Source organism: Monodon monoceros, unplaced genomic scaffold, assembly GCF_005190385.1.
Source record: "Monodon monoceros isolate NGI ecotype Baffin Bay Population unplaced genomic scaffold, NGI_Narwhal_1 Super_Scaffold_7, whole genome shotgun sequence".
In the NCBI taxonomy this organism is placed as follows: Eukaryota; Metazoa; Chordata; class Mammalia; order Artiodactyla; family Monodontidae; genus Monodon; species Monodon monoceros.
The window spans coordinates 15,372,490-15,392,174 of record NW_021703784.1 but is presented as its reverse complement, the minus strand read 5'-3'; the positions used below and the strand labels follow the sequence as shown (position 1 = coordinate 15,392,174).

Below are 19,685 nucleotides of genomic sequence, written 5' to 3'. Positions count from 1 at the left end.
GGTACTAAATGTCAATTCCATTAGCGCAAGACCTTGCCTGGATGTGTGCTTAGAGCCCCAGGCACAAAGAACTGAGTGGATCACATGCCTGAGGTCAGGACACACTATCTCACTCATCCATGCAAGGCCCCTCTTTTGTTTCCCTTTCCCTCCTTCATTCCGCATTCTAGTCCCATTCCGTTCCCTCCGTCAGACACTATTCTAGTAAGTTAAGGTGTAAATTCTCCTTAAAAAATACTTTCTGTGTTCAATTTACTTAGCTAATTTTTGCTATAAATTTCATTATTCCTTATTTTCCTCACTTGGAGTCTATCATGTCCTAACAGCTTGCATCTGACTTTTTTATAATATTCCATCATATACATATACCACATTTCACTTATCAATTCCTTTAGAAACAGGCTTCTAAGCTGTTTTCAGATTCTCGCTACCCAAGATACATATAGATAAATATCCATATACGTAACTCCTTGTGGATCTGTGCAAGTTTCTCTGAAGGATAAAGCCAGGAGTGGAACTGCTTTGAGGGAGGGTATGTACAAACTTAATACATCAGTTATCTATTGCTGCATAACAAATTACTTAAAAACTCAGCAGCTTAAAACAATAACACCCACAGAATGAAAGGAAATACTTGCAAATCATATATCTAGTAAGAGACTTGTTACCAGAATATATAAAGAATTCTACATAACAGTGTATATGTGTGTATGTGTATGACAAATAACCCAACTGAAAAGTGAGCAGGGCTTCCCTGGTGGCGCAGTGGTTGAGAGTCCACCTGCCGATGCAGGGGACACGGGTTCGTGCCCCGGTTCAGGAAGATCCCACATGCCGCGAAGCGGCTGGGCCCGTGAGCCGTGGCCACTGAGCCTGAGCGTCCGGAGCCTGTGCTCCGCAACGGGAGAGGCCACAACAGTGAGAGGCCCACGTACCGCAAAAAAAAAAAAAAAAAAAAAAAAAGCAAAGAATTTGAATAAACATTTCTCCAAAGAAGATAAATAAAGATATTCAACAACATTAGGCATTAGATAAATGCAAATCAAAATCACAATGACATACCACTTCACACCACTAGGATAGCCATAATCAAGAAGACAGATAATAACAAGTATTAGCGGGAGTTTCCTGGTGGTCCAGTGGTTAGGACTCAGCGCTTTCACTGCCGTGGCCCGGGTTCAATCCCTGGTCGAGGAACTAAGATCCCACAAGCTGCGTGGCATGGCCAAAAACAACAACAAAAACAAGTATCAGCAAGGATGTGGAGAAACTGGAACTCTCATACACTGCTTTGGAAGTTTGGTAGTTCCTCAAAAAGCAAAACATGGAGTTAACCATATGAGTCAGCAATTCTACTCCAAGAAAAATGAAAACGTAAGTCCACACAAAAACTTGTACATGAATGTTCATTGCAGCATTAGTCACAATAGCCAAAAAGTGGAAACAACTCAAATATCAACACATGCATGGACAGATAAAATGTGGTATATCCACAGAAGGGAATATTATTCAGCCATTAAAGGGAATGTGGTACTGATACATACTACAACACGGATGAACCTTGAAAACACTACGCTAAGTGAGAAGAGCTAGATACAAAAGGCCATGTACTGCATGATAGTCCCATTCACATATTATATGAAATGTCTAGAACAGGCAAATCTACAGCAACAGAAGGATTAGCAGTTGCCTAGGGCTAGGGGAGCTGGGGACAAGTGAAGAGTGGCTGCTGATGGATACAAAACTCCCTGTATCCAAAATATTTTTAAATGAATTGTGGTGAAGGTTATACAACTCTGTGATATGCTAAAAACTACTGAACTGTACACGTTAAATGGGTAAACAGTATAGTATGTGAATTATATCTCAAGCTGTTAAAAAATAAACACCTCCTCTTATCTCAATTTCTTTGTGTCAAGAATTTGGAGCTGGGTGATTCTGGCTCAGGATCTCTCATGAGGTTGCAGCCATGTTGTTGATCAGGGCTGCACACATCTAAAGGCTTGAATGGAGCTAAAAGGATCCACTTCCAAGGTAGTTCACTCACAGGGCTGATAAACTGGTGTGTCTACTGGTGAGAGGCCTCAGTCCCTCTCCACATGGGCCTCTCCAGAGGACCACTTGAGTGTCCTCATGACATAGTAGCGGGCTTCTTCCACAGCAAGTAATTCAAGAGAATACAAGGAAGATGCTTCAATGTCTTTTATGACTCAGCCTCAGAAGTCACACATTTCCAGTACATCCTACCGGTTACACAGGTCAGCCCTATTCACTGTAGGAGGGGACTACACAAGGGCTTAAATACCAGGAGTCAGGGATCATTTGGGGCCACATTGGAAGCTGGCTATCAACACTTGATGATTAGGAAGACAATGATAACAACAGCTAATAATTTTGTGACATGTACTATGTGCCTGGCACTGTTCTAGGCTCACAATAAACCTGTGAGGTGGGTAATATTATCTCCATTTCAAAGATGAAGAAACTAAAACCCAGAGAAGTTAAGTGGCTTATCAAGGTCACAAAGTAACAAACATACCTGAGATTCAAACTCAGACAATATTCTCTCAAAAATTCTGCAATACTACATCCCAGATATTACTTATTTTCAATTAAGTTTTGCCCATTTGTTCTCCAGAATGGATGCACCAGTTGAAACTTCCCATGACTTTTCATTCCCCATGAGAATTCAGTCTCTTCCTTATTTTTGCTAATAGATACAAAGTAGAAACTCATTAATGTTTTGATCTCTATTTCTCTAATTACTAGTAGTAATATACTTATTACCCATTCTGGTTTTCCCTTTAGATTTTACATATTCATATTCTTTGCCTATTTTTATTTTGTGTTTTGTATTTCTTTCCAATTTGCAGTAGTTCCTTCTACATTCAATCTCTTATAAATGTAATCCTTTATCAGTTTTAGACATTGGAAATATTTTCTCCTAATCTATACCCATTTTTAACTTTGACTATGGGGTGCTTTGTTGACTAGAAATCTTTAATTATGATGTAGGCAAAGCTATCAAACCTTACAGATTGTGATCTGGAGATCTAATTTAACAAATTTATCCTCACCCCAAGGTCACAAAGACATTCCCCATTTTTTCTAATTGGCTGTAGCATTTTACCTTTCATTTAGGTAAAATCACTTTGGGATTTGTCTTTGCCTTATGTGGTTTAAGGCAGGGATCCAACTTTATTTTTGTCCATATAATAAGTCAATTTTCCGAGCACCATTATCTATCTCTTCCCCACTAATCTGTGACACTACCTTTACCAGACACCATGTCTCCAAACTGCCATGTCTATTCCTAAGTCTAGTTTAGCAATAATTCTTATTTTCTAAGAGGAAGGAGCTATCACTGTGAAAGTTTTTACTCATCCTGCTTCCTAGATGAATGAAAAATCCAACTATCACCCTCCAAGATCCCTGGGGTTCAACATTAGCTTGTATTCTTCCCCAAAACACAATATCCGTTTAAGAAAATTATTTTAAAAAAATAAATGTGTGTTTATTAAAAAGGGAAAACCCTAACCAAGAACAAACCCTGGGACACAGAGAAATCAACGCTTCCTCTGAAAGCCAGCAATAGGCAGTGTCGGCACACCTGAGAAGTACAGGTCCTTCAGTCCAAACATTACGTCTCAAATATTCTTCTGTAGTCAAAACTGGCATCCAACAAGTCGCCGGTCTGTGTGGGCCCCGATTATGAGCACAGATGACTGTTGCAGCTGGACGTCTGTCCACCCAGTGTCCACCACCACAACCCACAGCCACCCCCACTGCCTCAGAAAAGTTTTACATATCCTCAACACTCCACTTGTAGGCAAGTTCCTCCACCGCCTTCTTGCTGGCAAGCCTGGCAAAGCGCTTCTGTTCAAATCCATTGGATCTGCAATCAAGAAATACTAATCAGCCAGAATCCTGAACTGAACATTTATTTTTGAAAAAGAGTTCACAATCTAATGAGCAAAAAGGAGAGTAAAGGCAATCATGTGAAAATATTTAAGACATAAGCAACAGAATCAGAAAGACAGAATAATCCACCCTCTTATTAGTCCTTGTTCAGTTCTTTCTCAAACTCTTTTGACAACTGTTTCAAACATTTACCGCTCTCTAAAGGCCCAACTCACTCTCAGCTGATGTCTACGTATTACACTTTATCCATTCATTACACAAACAATTAGTGAATTCTTATTATATACTAGGCACTGCGTCATGAAAATGAGTATAACACAGCACCTATCCTGATAAACTCACAGACTAGTGGAGGAGACTGACATTTAAGCAAATAATTAAAACAAAAAGCATAGATTATGGTAGAAATACGCATTGGGTATCATGGAAGCAGAGTGGGGATCTTACTCAGCTTGGGAGGGGGATGGACAAGAATAGTCAGCAAAGCCTTCGTGAAGGGGGCCCCTATGCTAAGTCTGAAAAGAAAGAGTTAACCAGAGGGCCAGAAGGGTCAGGAGGGCATTTCAGCACAGAGCATAGCACGAGCAACAACAGCAAAGGCACAAAAGTAAGAAACAGCATGGCACATGCAGGGAACCAAAGGCAAACTGGTATGGCTGGAGCCTCAAATATGAAAAGAGAGTAGCACGAGACAAAGTTAGAAAGGTAGGTAGAGGGCAAATCACAATGAGCTCTGTAAGCCATAGTATAAAGCTTAGATTTCACCTAGTAAGGATAAATTTATTTTTTTAAATTTTTATTGAAGTATAGTTGATTTACAATGTTGTGTTAGTTCCAGGTGTACAGCAAAGTGAATCAGTTATACATATACACATATCCACTTTTTTTTTACATTCTTTTCCCACGTAGGCCATTACAGAGTATTGAGTAGAGCTCCTTGTGAAGGATAAATTTAAAGTGGGAGCATAAACTGCATTTCAAAGAGATCACTCTGGAGGAGACTGAAGGCAGGAAAGTTACGGCAATGGTCCAGGCAGCAGGTGGTGAAAGTAATGATGAAGAAGAGGGACAGAAAGACAGAAAACACAGTAGGACCTAGTGACTGATCAGTTATATAAGAGCAAAGGAGGAAGAGGTAAGTTTGACTCATGGGTTAATAATTTTAGTGACTAGATGAATGAGGCTGCCATTAACCAGGACAGAACACAAGAGCAGGAGCACGCTTAGAGTGGGGAAGGCTGATGAGTTCAGTTTTGAGTATGTTTGCATTTAAGATGCCTCAAGCACATATCAACAGAGAAATCCAATGCACAGCCAGATACTCCAGACTGAGGTGCAAATACAGATTTGGGAATCATGTACATACAGCTGGTAAGTGAAGGTGTACTAGACTAGATTCAGCCAAGAGAGCACATGGAGTGAGAAGAGCTAAGGGTTACAGATGGAGCCCTGAGAAACATTTAAGCAGGGGGCACAGAGGAACAGAAGTTCATAAAGGTGGCCGAGATGAAATGATAAGAGAAAATAACCAGAAGTAGGGTGTCATGGAAGTCACTACAGGGGTGAATTTCAAGGAGTGGCCCTCAACTCCCTTCTAATACCATGTACTTCGTCTTCTTATATAATAAACTTCTTGAAAGAGTCTTTATTCACTGTCTACTTCCTTACTTTTCATTCACTCATTGACACATTAGAACCTGGCTTTTGTTTCACTATGCTATGGAGTTAACGCTCTCTCAAGTCATTACTGATCTTCCTTATTGCCAAACCCAGTGCTTTCTCCCTCTCACCTGATCAGTCACTAGGTCCTGCCATCTTATCACTTAACCAATTTCCCACTTCCTCCTCTCTCCATTCGTACTACCACTGTCATGGTTCAGACCTCCATCATCTTTAGCCTATCTACTGCAACAACCTTGTATCTTGTCTCTCTACTTCCAAATGTGTGCCTTGCAAATGCTTCGTACGACTGCTACAATGCATCACCTATCTAGAACGTAGAGCTACTGTTAATCCACCAGTGGCTCCCCTCTGCCTCTAAGGTGAACACCAAGCTCCTCAGAAATGTTTCCAAGTCCTTCAGTGACCAGGCCCCTGCTTACCTTTCCAGCCCATCTCACACAACTCCATTTCACACTTACTGCTATCCAACATCAAACTGCTTATAACAGGCCCCCACCCCACCAAACACTAGGATGTTCCGTATCCTTATGACCTTGCAATACAGGATGCTCTTCCTTAAATATACTTCCTTTCCTTCTTATCTTGGTTAATGACATCCCTTAAGACTTAGCTCATGTATCACCTCCTCTAGGAAGCATGCATTCCCTGACCAGTCTCCCAAGGCTGAATCTAACTACTCTTCCTCCGTGCTCCCAAGGCACCTTGAAAATCCTCTATAGTAATACTTAGCAAGTAGCACTGAAATTATTTACTTGTCTGTCTTCTCCTCTAGATAGAAAGTGAGTTGCTGTGCTCAAGGACCGTCTCTCACTAACTGTGAGACCCTGGCACCTAGTACATAGCTGCTTAAAATTATAATACATATGCTAAGTGCTACTGAACTGATTGGGATGACAGGCTTCCCTCTTTCCTAAGGCCTTCCCTAAGGGATCAGTTGGGTGAGTAGTGAAAGGGTGAGGAAGAAGGTAAGCTTATTATGAATGGCACCATCTCCAACCTTAGAAGCATGCATGGTGTTCTAGAGCACAAGGAAACCGCTGCTTCCTGTTTTGGAGAATAAGTACTTAAGAGAATCAACACTAATATGATCAAACAGACAAAAGGTCCTATGAATAACAAACCAAACCCTAAACAGAATCAAAAAAACAAACTGCAAGAGAACACACAGTGGAAAGAGATTTAGACCAAAGAATCAGATGCCCAAGGTCTAATTCCAGCTTTATCAGGTGAGCTGAAAGACTATAAGTTGTTAAATTTATCGGGGCCTCCGTTTCTCTTTTAAATAATGTAAGTTAGTTTAACTGACCTTATGGGTTTTTCTAACTGTAACATACTATAGATCTGTTTTAGAAATATCCACTTGCCAAAAACAGACAAAAGCAGAAAAGGCAATGAAAGACTAAATAATCAGAAAGAAAGCAAGGATGAGAAAGGGAACTAAAAGGAAAAATCTAGGAGAAAAGAAGAATGAGAAGTGTAGGAAAACTACTGGGAGAGATGGAGACAAATTATACCAGTTAAAAACCAGGTCAGGGAGAGTTCTGTTTTGGGTCCAGAAATTTGAAAAAAAAATAGAAAAAAGAAAAAAAGAATGAACTCAGTGTAGCAGGAGTATCTTTACGGTTGTGGCTATAAAAAGATCTACTTCTGGCTATACAGCAAATTAGTATTCTGAAAAACCCTCCTGTTACCAAAAAGCCGATATACAGTGTGCTGCAAACGAAAGCAGGAAAGGAGCCTGAAACCACAGCCACCCTGAGGATACCTGCCAATATCAGGAACTAGAGCTCTGGATTTAGATGGCAGCTTAAAGGACAGAAGATAATGACTTAGGCCCATATAAAGCAGAGTGGTAGATTCCAGTCATGGCAGAGAACTCGTGCAAACTAACCTACACTCAGAAAACAATTATAAAATCTGGACAAAATATAAAGATACAAGTATCTGAAAGTATTTGAAGGCATGAGACAGTGACCAAAAGCAGACAAAACTTGGGTGGGAGTCTGGGTGTCAGAAGAGATTTGTGAGGCTTTTTGCCAGAGGGCACTTCCCAAACTGCACAGCTCATGGAGGCAGAAAGCCACAGGCTTACTGGCTTAAGGTGTCAGTGCAGAGTGAGCAGAGCAGCTGGAAAATCAGGGAAGAAATACTGAAAGGGAGGGAGCTTCAAAAGGGATGAACTCCAAAATCTACATACAAACTGCGCCCAAATCTTTGGCTAACTGCTAAACTGTGCTTGTGCAGGGGAAATCCCCTTGGGCCCCATGAAAAACCAGCAGCTAGAAACTGAAAGAACTGAGCAGAAATTTTAGCTGCTGCCCACTGCAAAGAAGTTAGAGTTTGGAGTTAAAACACAGTCAAGTTAACTGTCTGCTGGAATAAAAATCAACACACTTCAAGGACTTCCCTGGTGGCGCAGTGGTTAAGAATCCACCTGCCAAAGCAGGGGACACAGGTTTCGAGCCCTGGTCCGGGAAGATCCCACATGCCGTGGAGCAACTGAGCCCATGTGCCACAACTACTGAGCCTGCGCTCTAGAGCCCACAAGGCACAAGTACGGAGCCCGTGTGCCACTACTGAAGCCCGCGCGCCTAGAGCCCGTGCTCTGCAACGAGAGAAGCCACCACAATGAGAAGCCCGCGCACCACAATGAAGAGCAGCCCCGCTCACTGCAACTACAGAAAGCCCATGCGAGGCAACGAAGACCCAACGTAGCCCAAAATAAATTAAATAAATAAAATAAATTAATTAATAAACAAAATTAAAAATAAGATGGTTACACCATCTTATTAAAAAAATCAACACACTTCAAAGGAATATAAAAGAATTCAAAGTCTCTGCAATGTACCATTCATAATGTCCAGTATAACATTTTTAAGACCAGACATGTAAAGAAACAGTAAAATGTGATGAAACTCAAGAAAAAACTATGAATAGAAACCAATCTTGAGATAACCCAAATGCTGCAATGAGCAGACAGGAATTCAAAGCACCAATTATAAATATTCTCAAGGGAAAAAAATGACACATAATGAAATGAATAGGTAGGAAATCTCAGCAGAGAAATATGTCAAATGGAAATTCTAGAGTTGAAAAATATAATAAACTAGCTGAGGGACTTCCTTGGTGGCACAGTGGTTATACTATAAAAATATAATAAACTAGCTGAGGGACTTCACTGATGGCACAGTGGTGCCCGCCAATGCAGGGGACACGGGTTCGAGCCCTGGTCCGGGAGGATCCCACGTGCCACAGAGCAACCAAGCCCATGTGCCACAACAACTGAGCTTGCACTCTAGAACCCATGAGCCACAACTACTGAGCCCACGTGCCACAACTACTGAAGCCCACGTGCCTAGAGTCCGTGTTCTGCTACAAGAGAAGCCACTGCAATGAGAAGCCCATGCACTGCAATAAAGAGTAGCCCCTGCTCGTCACAACTAGAGAAAGCCCACGTGCAGCAAAGAAGACCCAACGCAGCTAAAAATAACTAATAAATATATTTAAACTAGCTGAAACAAAAAATTCAGTGTATGAGCCTAATAGGCTAGAGATGGCAGAAGAGTCAATGAACTTGAAATCAGATCAAAAGAAATTATCCCACCTTAGGAACAGAGAGAAAAATAATGATAGAAAAATGAACAGGACTTCAGAGATCTGTGGGATAATATCAAGTAGTGGAAATAGTGTAATTGGAGAAGGAAAAGTGGTTTAAAAAAAAAGGAATTGAACAAAAAACAGCCAAATACCTCCCAAATGTGAAAAACATGAACTCATAAATCCAAAAAGCTCAACAAACTCAAAAAAGGATAAATACAAAGAAAACCACACCTAGGTACACCATAGTCAAACTGCTGAAAACCAAAGACCAGAAGGAAATCTTGAAAGCTGCCAGCAAATATATTATAATGTGTATATGTTGGGATTAGGGGGTGAGACAATGAAACAAATGAAATCTGAGGGTTGACTTCTAATTGGAAACAATGGAGGCCAGAAAGCGATGAAAAGTCTTTAAAGGGCTGACAGAGCTGTCATAGAAGTCTGGTACTGTCAATCCTGAGTCCTCTGTGTTGGTTTGAAACCTCAGGAGTTCCCTGGGTAAAATCTGAAATTGGCCCCCATACACGGAGGACAACGAGAGACCAAAGAAAGAGGCAGATCACTCCAGATTGGCAGGTGGCAGGTTTAATAAGCAAGGGAACTTACATACAAGGTTTGTCTTGGGTGCAGGACAAGTGGTTCTCCACACCTGCCTGCGAGAACCTTAGAAGTTTAGAGGCCTTATATATAAGGGTTCAGTCCAGATGGTCCAGATGGTCTCAAAAACACCCTACTCTCTCAAGGCTATGTCCTTGAAATGGCTGCCAGTATGGGAAGAGTAGACAGGATGTACATTCCAAGGACAGGGGAGAGGTAAGGGCCTCCAGTTGCCTGGGTCCAGCTCACAGGTCAACCAGTGGTCACGTCCTCTCGATAACCTCCCTCAACACTATGCCAGTGAAACAATCCTTCAAAAACGAAGGTGAGAAAAAATTCTCTAATTTAATAGAACTGTGCCAATACCAATTCCTGGCTTTGATAATGTACTATGGTTATAAAAGATATTATCATTGGGGGAAGTTGGGTGAATGGTGCACTAATACACTGTACTATTTTTTCAAGTTCTCGTGAGCCTAACATTATTTCAAAATTAAAGCTGTTAAGAAACAAAGGTGAAATAAAGACATTTTCCTATCAACAAAAACTGAATTTTTTGCCAACAGACCTGCACTGAAGGAATATTAAAGCTTCCTAATTTCTTTAGGAAAGAAGGAAGAATACCAGAAATTGTAACTATGTGAGTAAGTACTAACAACTATGTATTTTTTTCTTTTGTTTTCTTAGTTTCTTAAAAAAATATATAACTGCAAAGTAAAAATTTTAACACTGTATTGTGGGATCTATACCATTTTTTATGTAATATGTATGAAAACAATAGCACTAAAAACAGAGGTTAAGTAGAACTGTAGTGTTGCAAGGTTCTTATATTTCATGTGAAATAGTACAATTATAACTCTCAGTAGGCTGTGATAAATTAAAGATACGTACTGTGATCCTTATAACACTGAAAAAAAATTGCAGAAAGGTATAACTAAAAAGAAAACAGAGCAGTTAAAATTCACTACTAAATTCACACACCTAAAAGCCAAAACACTGACAATACCAAATGCTGGCAAGGATATGGAGCAACAGAAATCCTCACTCTCTGTGGTAATGTAAAATGATACAGCCTCTTTGGAAGACAACTGGCAGTTTCTTATAAAATTAAACATAATCTCAACAACACAATATAGCAATCATTGGGTATTTACCCAAGTAAACTGAAAACTGTATCGACATAAAAACCCATACACAAATGTTTACTGCAGCTTTATTCACAACTGCTAAAAACTGGGAGCAACCAAGATATCCTTCAACTGGGGAATAAACAGACTGTGGTATACCCATCCAATGCAATACTACTCAGTGATAAACAAGGAATACAGTACTGATTCATGCAAGTACATGGATGAATCTTAAAATGCATTTTGCTAAGTGCAAAAGGTCAGACTCAAAAGGTTACACATTGTATGATTCCATTCATGTAACACTCTGGAAAAGACAAAACTACAGGGACAGAAAACAACAGCAGTAATTATAAGGGGTTGGTGGAGGAGGTATAAATGACTAAAAAGAGACTTACACAGGAAATTTTAGAATGATGGAACTATTCCATACAGTACTAGGGTGGTGAATGAATGACTCTACTCATTTGTTAAATCCCATAGAACTATACACCATAATGAGTAAACACTAATATAAGTAAACTATAAAAGAAAAAAATTACCCAGGATGTTTGGGGGGGGGGTACGGGGGCTGACTCTTTATGTTGGAAAATGGTATTTTGATTAGCAATTATAAGGGTAAGAACAAAATGAACTGCACATAAATGCTACCTACACTCTAGATGGTAAATTAGTTTCTCATTTCTGAATTTCTCAATTTTGAAACTGTTTTACATGTGTCCTGGGATGAGCAAAATGGATGGTGGATGGTGGGTGCCAGGTTTCTCAATGTTGGGGAGGTAAGCAAAAAGGAAAGGTAATACTTGGTTAGAGTCAGTTACATCAACATGAACTCTTATTTATATATATATGTAAATATATGTGTATATATAACACACTTGCAGGTGGATAGACGCAGAAACAATTATAGATATGTGTGTATACACAGACTACTATACACGCATTAACTAGCTCTGTCTGCTGAGAGGGTCTAGAAACAATGACACCTCAGTAACAACAAGCACTCTAGCAGTTGGATCTTGGTTTCTAAATATCTTTCTCCATTAAAAGCAGCCAGGATTTCTTAGAGAAATGGCTACTTTAGGCACTGGGGCAGAGAAAATACAATATAAGCCTGAAGCACCTTATAGTAACAGAAAGTCAAAGAATGCTCAAAAAATAAAAGGATAGGCATATAAAAGGGACACCTGAGAGAACTCCCAACGGCCAAGAACAAAACAATTTAAGCAACAAAATAAATAACATACTATTAGATTACTATACAAAGTATAAAATATACATGAGTCCATACTGATATAAACAAATGATTGAGCAAATAAATGGTGAGATGAAACAGATCTTCCTTACAGAAAAAGTCTAAATAATATATGTAGATATCCTTCTGTAGGTCTCCTTTTGAGTGTAAGCTGAACTCAGTTGACTCACTTCCAGAGAAGAGAGTATGAAAGAAGAAAAACAGCAATTTTAAAGCAGAGAAACCCGGCAAACACTCACTACATTAACCCAGTGATCCAGGTTAACATTACTAGTGATGTCATGTGGATATCATGTAACCCCTAAAATGATGTGATGAGAAGGACACTCCACCACTGTGGAAGTCTTTCCAAAAACCCATAACCTCAGGCTAATCATGAGAAAAACATCAAACAAACTCAATTTGAGGAACATTCAACAAAAATACCTGACCATACCCCCCCCAAAAAGTGTTAAGGTTACAAAGAACGAAGAAAGACTGAGAAACTGACACAGATCAGAAGAGGCTGAGGAGACATGACAACTAAGTACAATGTGGTATCCTGAATTGCATCCCTGAACAGAAAAAGAACATTAATAGAAAACTGGTGAAAACCAAATAAAATCTGGTGCATTAATAATAACATACTAATGTTGGCTTCTTAGATTTGATTAATGTACCATGATAATATAACGAACGGTAACAAAACTGGATAAGGAGTTTACAAGAATTCTTTATACTATCTCTGCAAATTTTCTATAAATCTAAAATTATTCCAAAACAAAAAGTTTACTTAAGAAAAGAATACAAAAAAATTTTTTCAAAACACTACCCCAAGCAACTGCAAAATACACATTATCTTCAAGTGCAAATGTGCTATTCACCAAGGTAAACCATATACTGGGCCATAAAACATGCTTAATAAATTTCAAAAGATCAAAATATTACATAGTGTATTCTCTGACCTCAATGGAATTAAACTGGAAATCAATAACAATGAGATATCTAGAAAAGTCTAAATGTTTGGAATTCTAAAATACACTCATAAGTAAATCATGGCTCAAAGAATGAACCAAAAGGAAAATCAGAAAATATTTTGAATAAAATCCAACACACATTCCTGAAAAAAGACATTCCTTGGCAAACTAGGAATAGAAATTTCTCAACTCAATAAAGGAAATCTACAAAAAAAATTCTATAGTTTACAAGATATTTCATGGTGAAAAGGCTGAATGTTTTCCTCCTAAGGTTAGCAACAAGGTAAAATATGTCTGCTCTTACTGCTTCTACTCAACATTTGCACTGGAAGTTGTAGCTAGCACAATAAGGCAAGAAAAAGAAACAAAAGGCATCTGGATCAGAAAGGAAGAAGTAACACTGTTTATATTCACAGAGGACATGATCCTCTAGGTTCAGAATCTGACGGATCCTGCAAAAAAAGTCATTGTACGAAGTGACCTTTACTTCAAGGAAAGTGGCTGATAATATTTGTTGCCAATGATAAAATAGGAGCTTTCAAGCGTAAATTAGAATTTTGAAAAACTTGTACCCACTACCATGAACTCCTTTAGCTTCTAGTTATTTAAAGATTTTTGTGATGAGATCAAAGTTAATATTAATATGTATATATCATTATCTGATATTGTATATGAAATATGTCAACATTTGGAAGGTCTGAAAAACTCAGCAAACCAATGAACAGTAGATGATGTTATAAAATCATGCATGAGTAAAAGATCCATCCAAAATAGGAAAAAGACCAATGGATTTTAATCTAACAGTATGAAAAGCTTTTTGATATGGTTTCTGATTCCATATTACAAATAACCTTTAAGAAACTACCACTTATTGAGTTTTTGTGTAGTATTAAAAAAAATCTAGGGCTTCCCTGGTGGCGCAGTGGTTGAGAGTCCGCCTGCTGATGCAGGGGACACGGGTTCGTGCCCCGGTCCGGGAAGATCCCACATGCCGCGGAGCAGCTGGGCCCATGACCATGGCCACTGAGCCTGCGCGTCTGGAGCCTGTGCTCCGCAACGGGAGAGGCCACAACAGTGAGAGGCCCGTGTACCGCAAAAAAAAAAAAAAAAAACTAATACACCTTCCTTTTCTAACTACCTATGTATAAGGTTGAATTTTCTTCCTATATTTCAGCTAAACATACTGCAGCAGACTAAATCCTGATGTCTTCTTGTACACACTGCTATATTTAAAATGGATAACCAACAAGGGCCTACTGTATAGCACAGGGAGCCCTGATCAATATTCTGTAACAACCTAATTGGGAAAAGAATTGGAAAAAGAATAGATACATGTATATTTATAACTGAATCACTTTGTTGTACACCTGAAACTAATACAACATTGTTAATCAACTATATACCAATATAAAATTAAAAGTTAAAAAATAAAAATAAAATACAAAAAAAAAGTCCTGATGTTTTCTATCAGCCCAGACATTAATGAGATTTGCAAGAATGTAAATCAAAGCTATCCTGAATCTCACTTTTTTTTTGTTTGAAAAATATAGTTATTTCTCTTTAAAAACAGAGTAACTATGTTAACGTAATGGCTTTTTTTAAAGAATTAATAAATACTTTTTAAACTTCTTAGTTTAATTTCTAATATGGTAAATATTAACAGCTATAACCCACATAAACAAAACTTTTTAGAGTCCTCAATAATTATTAAGAGTGTAAAGGAGTCTTGAGAGGACAAATTTTGAGAGTCACTGTGCTAGATGACAGAACAATGTCCTTTAGCAGGCAAGAGATGGGATCTAACATGAAGTAGAGGGACTGACTTTAGATAGGAGCATATACAGTTCATCCATGATAGCAGAAAGGAATTTAGTGCATGTGGGTACAGATATGGGTAGGTGAAAAGACAAGGTGGTAGGGGCAGTGCAACATTACAAGTAACTCACTCCTAAGGCAGTGAAGAAAAGATTCAAGGGCTACATTTTAAAGATACAACATATAAAAGGCTTCAGACTAGCACCTATCATTCATCCCCTCCAAACCTTAGAAAATATCATTAGAAGTGATCAGTGTCAAAAACAAAGGGTATCCTAGCTGGACCACCTGAGTTATTTGCCCAGAGCTTTGAAAAGGAAAAAAGGAAGGAGTATTCTAAGCATGGAAAATGAGATTTGAGAAATAGAAGCAACCAAACTGCATATTACTAACCTTGTGATTAGAGCAGAATATGAGGCAGAGTGTAGAATGATTTGAGAACAGTCAGGGAAGGTTCGGGTTAGATGGAAGAGAAAACAAAACTGTAGGAAATATTCAGGTTTACCTGTCTACTCCATCCCAGCGATATCCAGGCCAGATATTGAACCTGTTGGGAGGAGGTGCTGGGCCACTGTAGCGAGGTCTCACTAATGACAGGAGAGGGAGAAAAGTTAGTTGCCTACGTAATTCAAATCAGAGCTGGATGGCAGTGGGAAAAAATTTTTTTGTACAGAAGTCTCTTGAGTCAAATCTAAATTCCCCAATACAAGAAATCTGAAATTGTATGGGAAAGCCTCCTTTGCACATAGCTATGTATCATCACCCTACTGATTTTCTCTCTTCACGTAAGTCACCTCATTCTCTGAAGATTCCCAGAAGGCTCACCTTTCTTATTCTTGTCCTCCTTGGCCTTATTCTTCTTGATAAGCTTGGCCATGGGGTCCCCCTCTCTTTCTTTTTCTCTCAGCATCCGATCTAGATCTTCATCATCAATATAGCGGGCCAGAGGCTTTTGCATTTCCTTCATTGCATCCTCCACATTTTGTTGCTGCTGCCGGCTCTGTGCAAGCCTAGACAAAAAGAACCAGGAGTGTCTGTTATCCTGTTTAACATTTCCACTCTTACACTGAGATGTACTGCTACACTTGGAGAACCTCCCCTTTCCAGCAGCCTAGGCCAAATACTGAAAAAGGTAAAACTGTTGAATACCAACTGGAAGTGTGGAATATATCAGTATCTTAGGAAGGAGACTGAGGACACTGAATTTCCCATTCCTGAAAACAGCTCTGAAGGCAGAAGAATAGAGAAATGACTTCCTCCGGTCACTGCAGTCTTGTTTTTCCTTTCAGTGGTTCTCTTACCCTTTTCCCCACTGAGCATACAGCTCATCTCTCTCCGAGTCCTTCTGCGCTTTTCTCCTCTGCTCTAAACGTTCCAGTTTCAAATTCCTCTTACGACCAGACTTATCTCGAAATACAGTTTCAGCATACTGGAATTCAGCTGCAAAGGAAAATTATACTTTTAAAGATAAACACCAGGTATCAAAATCAGAAATAATACTCTAACAGCTAAAATCAACCACTTGGGGTTCTGATGCTAGATAAGAACTTTCACAGCCAGACTACTAGTAGTCCCTACCAACATCTAAGTGCATATTGGTAATGATCCTGAAAATTAACATTTTTCAAGAAGGAAAAGAACCACTTGGACCCAATGAGAAGTTAAAATAATGCGCAAAACCAGAGCTGAAATTTGACAGCAATTACAACTTTTAAATATCAGGTATAATAAGCTACATTAAAAAAAATAAAAGCTACAAGAGCCTCAACTGGTCTCTGCACTCTCACATCTTTACCTTCAAATGCCATGGTCTCTTGGTCCCGTCTCTCGAGCTCCTGCAGCTCTCGCTGTATGTCAGTTAACACCAACCCAGTTTTAGCCCCAGAATACATGTGTGCAGCCTATGCAGTGGAAAAGGGAGCATCCAACATTAATAAGATAATGCAGCAATAGACTCCATGGGTATACACAGTTAGGTGTATTTTTGTCTGATAATCAGCAATAACCAAACCAAAAACTCTAGCTTTATATTCTTATTACCAACCACAGGATTCACAAAATAGAAAAGAAATAAAACTGAATTTCATGGAAACTTAACAGTACTATCAAGCTTAAGAGTAAACAGAAACACAAACCAACAACATGCTAAAGGGAAGGCTAAGCATCTGTATTTCTGACTCTACAGCATATAAACTGCACACATGAAGACTCAGGTCACCTGATCAGAAACCTCTATCAAGCTCTAAGCCCTCTGGTAGAGATCAACACTGATAAAATATTTCATTTAAATCACAAAGTCAAGCAAACCTAAGATCCTGAAATTGTGGCTATATTTCAGGATAATGACAAGATATAACCAAATCGAAACTTCTTACTAAACTCCACTCTGTATCAAGATAACAAACCAACCCACAATCAATGTATATACTTATATCCCGATATCCTTAAACAATGTGCTAAATTAAATTTGATTAATAGTAAATTGCCCATGGACTAAGCAGATACATAAAAATGTCAAGGAGTCCAGCTGAAACACAGACCTCACCCTGTTCCCCAAAAGAGAAGAACCCTACTTCCTGGGCTAGGCACAGGCTGGTCTACCCTACCAGGACCACATGGGCTACAGAGAAACTTACCTGAAACGTCTGTGTTAGAGGAAACATGCACACCACAGGCTCTATCATTCTCTTTCTTAATCAACTCACTGGAATAACACCTTTTTTAAATTTTTTTTTATTTTTTATTTTTGGCTGCGTTGGGTCTTTGTTGCTGCGTGCAGGTTTTCTCTAATTGTGGCGAGTGGGGGCTACTCTTCATTGCCGTGCCCGGGCTTCTCATTGCAGTGGCTTCTCTTGTTGCGGAGCATGGGCTCTAGGCATGCGGGCTTCAATAATTGCAGCACGTGGGCTCAGGAGTTGTGGCACACGGGCTTAGTTGCTCCACAGCATGTGGGATCTTCCCGGACCAGGGCCTGAACCCGTGTCCCCTGCATTGGCAGGCGGATTCTTAACCACTGCGCCACCAGGGAAGCTCTGGAATAACACTTCTTTACTAGTACTGGTGTTCTTTACAACACAATTACTCAGGGTTCATGCAGATTTGTTTTGCTAATTCAGGCTTCATCACAGATTTAAAATAATACAGAACACTTACTTCCCAGGTGATATGATTTCTAAAAGTCGTTTGATATTTTAAGTGCCTCTCTTTGAGCTCTGGAGACAGTCCAATTTATAATAGTAGACTGCTTATACTAAATGCTTACTTTGTCCCAGGCACTGTGCTAAGAGCTTTACTTACTGACTCATTTAATTCCCACAAGAACCTTATGAAGGACGTACTACTATTATCCATATTTTAAAGATGAAGAAGCTGAGGCTTAGAGATATTATGTATCTTGCTCAAATCTCACAGATAGTACATATAAGAAGTACGATCCCAATATGTAATCTGTTTGACACAAGGTTCATGCTCCTAACTCCACTCTGTAAACTACATTCTCAGTTTATTCGTAAGAAAATAGGAAGTTTCTGTGGACCTATTAAAATGAGATTCATGGAACTGAGAGGATATAAAGGCAGAAGCTATTTAGGAAATCTGCTATTTGCAAGTTCACCTGGGCTGGGTTAGGCAGTCCTGACTTCAGAGAGAAGAAAAGAGCCCTAGAGGTCCTGTGAGCTAGATTTACTATGCTACTAAGAGTTACCTCTTGCTGCTTTGGCTTGGATCTCTGGGACTTGTACAGAGCTAGAAGACAGGAATTATCTCTCTCTAAGAGAAGATATGGCTCCTGAAAATTCTTACCTTCTTTCCCAGAGGCTGACTCCTTCGAGGTGGAGACAGGTCAGAATCAGATGATTTGGCCCTCTGTTTCCTCCTTGGTGGAGAGAGGTCAGAATCAGAGTTCCAGTGCCTAGGTCTATTCCGTGGAGGTGACAGATCTGAATCAGAATCCCGGGGCCCTGAACTTTGTTTATGCCGTGGAGGAGAAAGATCTGAGTCAGAGGCTTTCCTACTGTCACTTGGGTAGGAAGAAGCGTCCAACATGTGACTCTGATGTCTCCTGGGTGAAGAGCTTGTATGATATTTCCTATGGCTGGGGGAAGAGCCTGGAAATTAAACAGTAAAGTCTTTAATCCCCTTGGCAGAATCTAAAAAAAGAATTTGTCAGGCTAATGTTCAATATTCATTTAGTCCTCTTGTGAGGAACTATCACTAACCTAAACACAATTACGAATGACATGGGAGAACAGCAAAGTGAAAGACAACTTTTAAAACCAATAGGCAGGATGTGGGGTTCTACTCCCAAGTTACTGGTGACTGACTAGCATGTTGAGATCTCAACATACTCATCTGTGCCATATATATATATATATATTTAGGTTATTAATCTGTTTTGAGTTTATTTTTGTGTATGGTGTTAGGGAGTGTTCTAATTTCTTTCTTTTACATGTAACTGTCCTGTTTTCCCAGCACCACTTATTGAAGACTGTCTTTTTCTCCATTGTGTATCCTCGCCTCCTTTGTCATAGATTAGCTGACCACAGGTGCGTGGGTTTATCTCTGGGCTTTCTATCCTGTTCCATTGATCTATATTTCTGTTTTTGTGCCAGTACCATATTGTCTTGATTACTGTAGCTTTGTAGTATAGTCCGAAGTCGGGGAGCCTGATTCCTCCAGCTCCGTTTTTTTCTCTCAGGATTGCTTTGGCTATTCAGGGTCTTTTGTGTCTCC

The 19,685-nt window shown here is 39.4% G+C and overlaps 1 protein-coding gene across 1 annotated transcript in view; it reads right to left on the bottom strand.

Moving 5' to 3' along the window:
- Window positions 1-2,739: 2,739 nt before the first annotated feature.
- BUD13 (BUD13 homolog) overlaps window positions 2,740-19,685 on the bottom strand; it is a 34,911-nt gene continuing 17,965 nt past the window's right edge. Inside the window, exons 5-10 of the mRNA XM_029208152.1 lie at window positions 18,756-19,060; window positions 16,750-16,855; window positions 16,256-16,394; window positions 15,780-15,964; window positions 15,460-15,541; window positions 2,740-3,895 (exon numbers count right to left, since the gene is read on the bottom strand). Of these exons, the coding sequence (XP_029063985.1) occupies window positions 3,802-3,895; window positions 15,460-15,541; window positions 15,780-15,964; window positions 16,256-16,394; window positions 16,750-16,855; window positions 18,756-19,060 (911 nt within the window). The 3' untranslated portion in view covers window positions 2,740-3,801. The remainder of the gene's footprint in view (window positions 3,896-15,459; window positions 15,542-15,779; window positions 15,965-16,255; window positions 16,395-16,749; window positions 16,856-18,755; window positions 19,061-19,685) is intronic.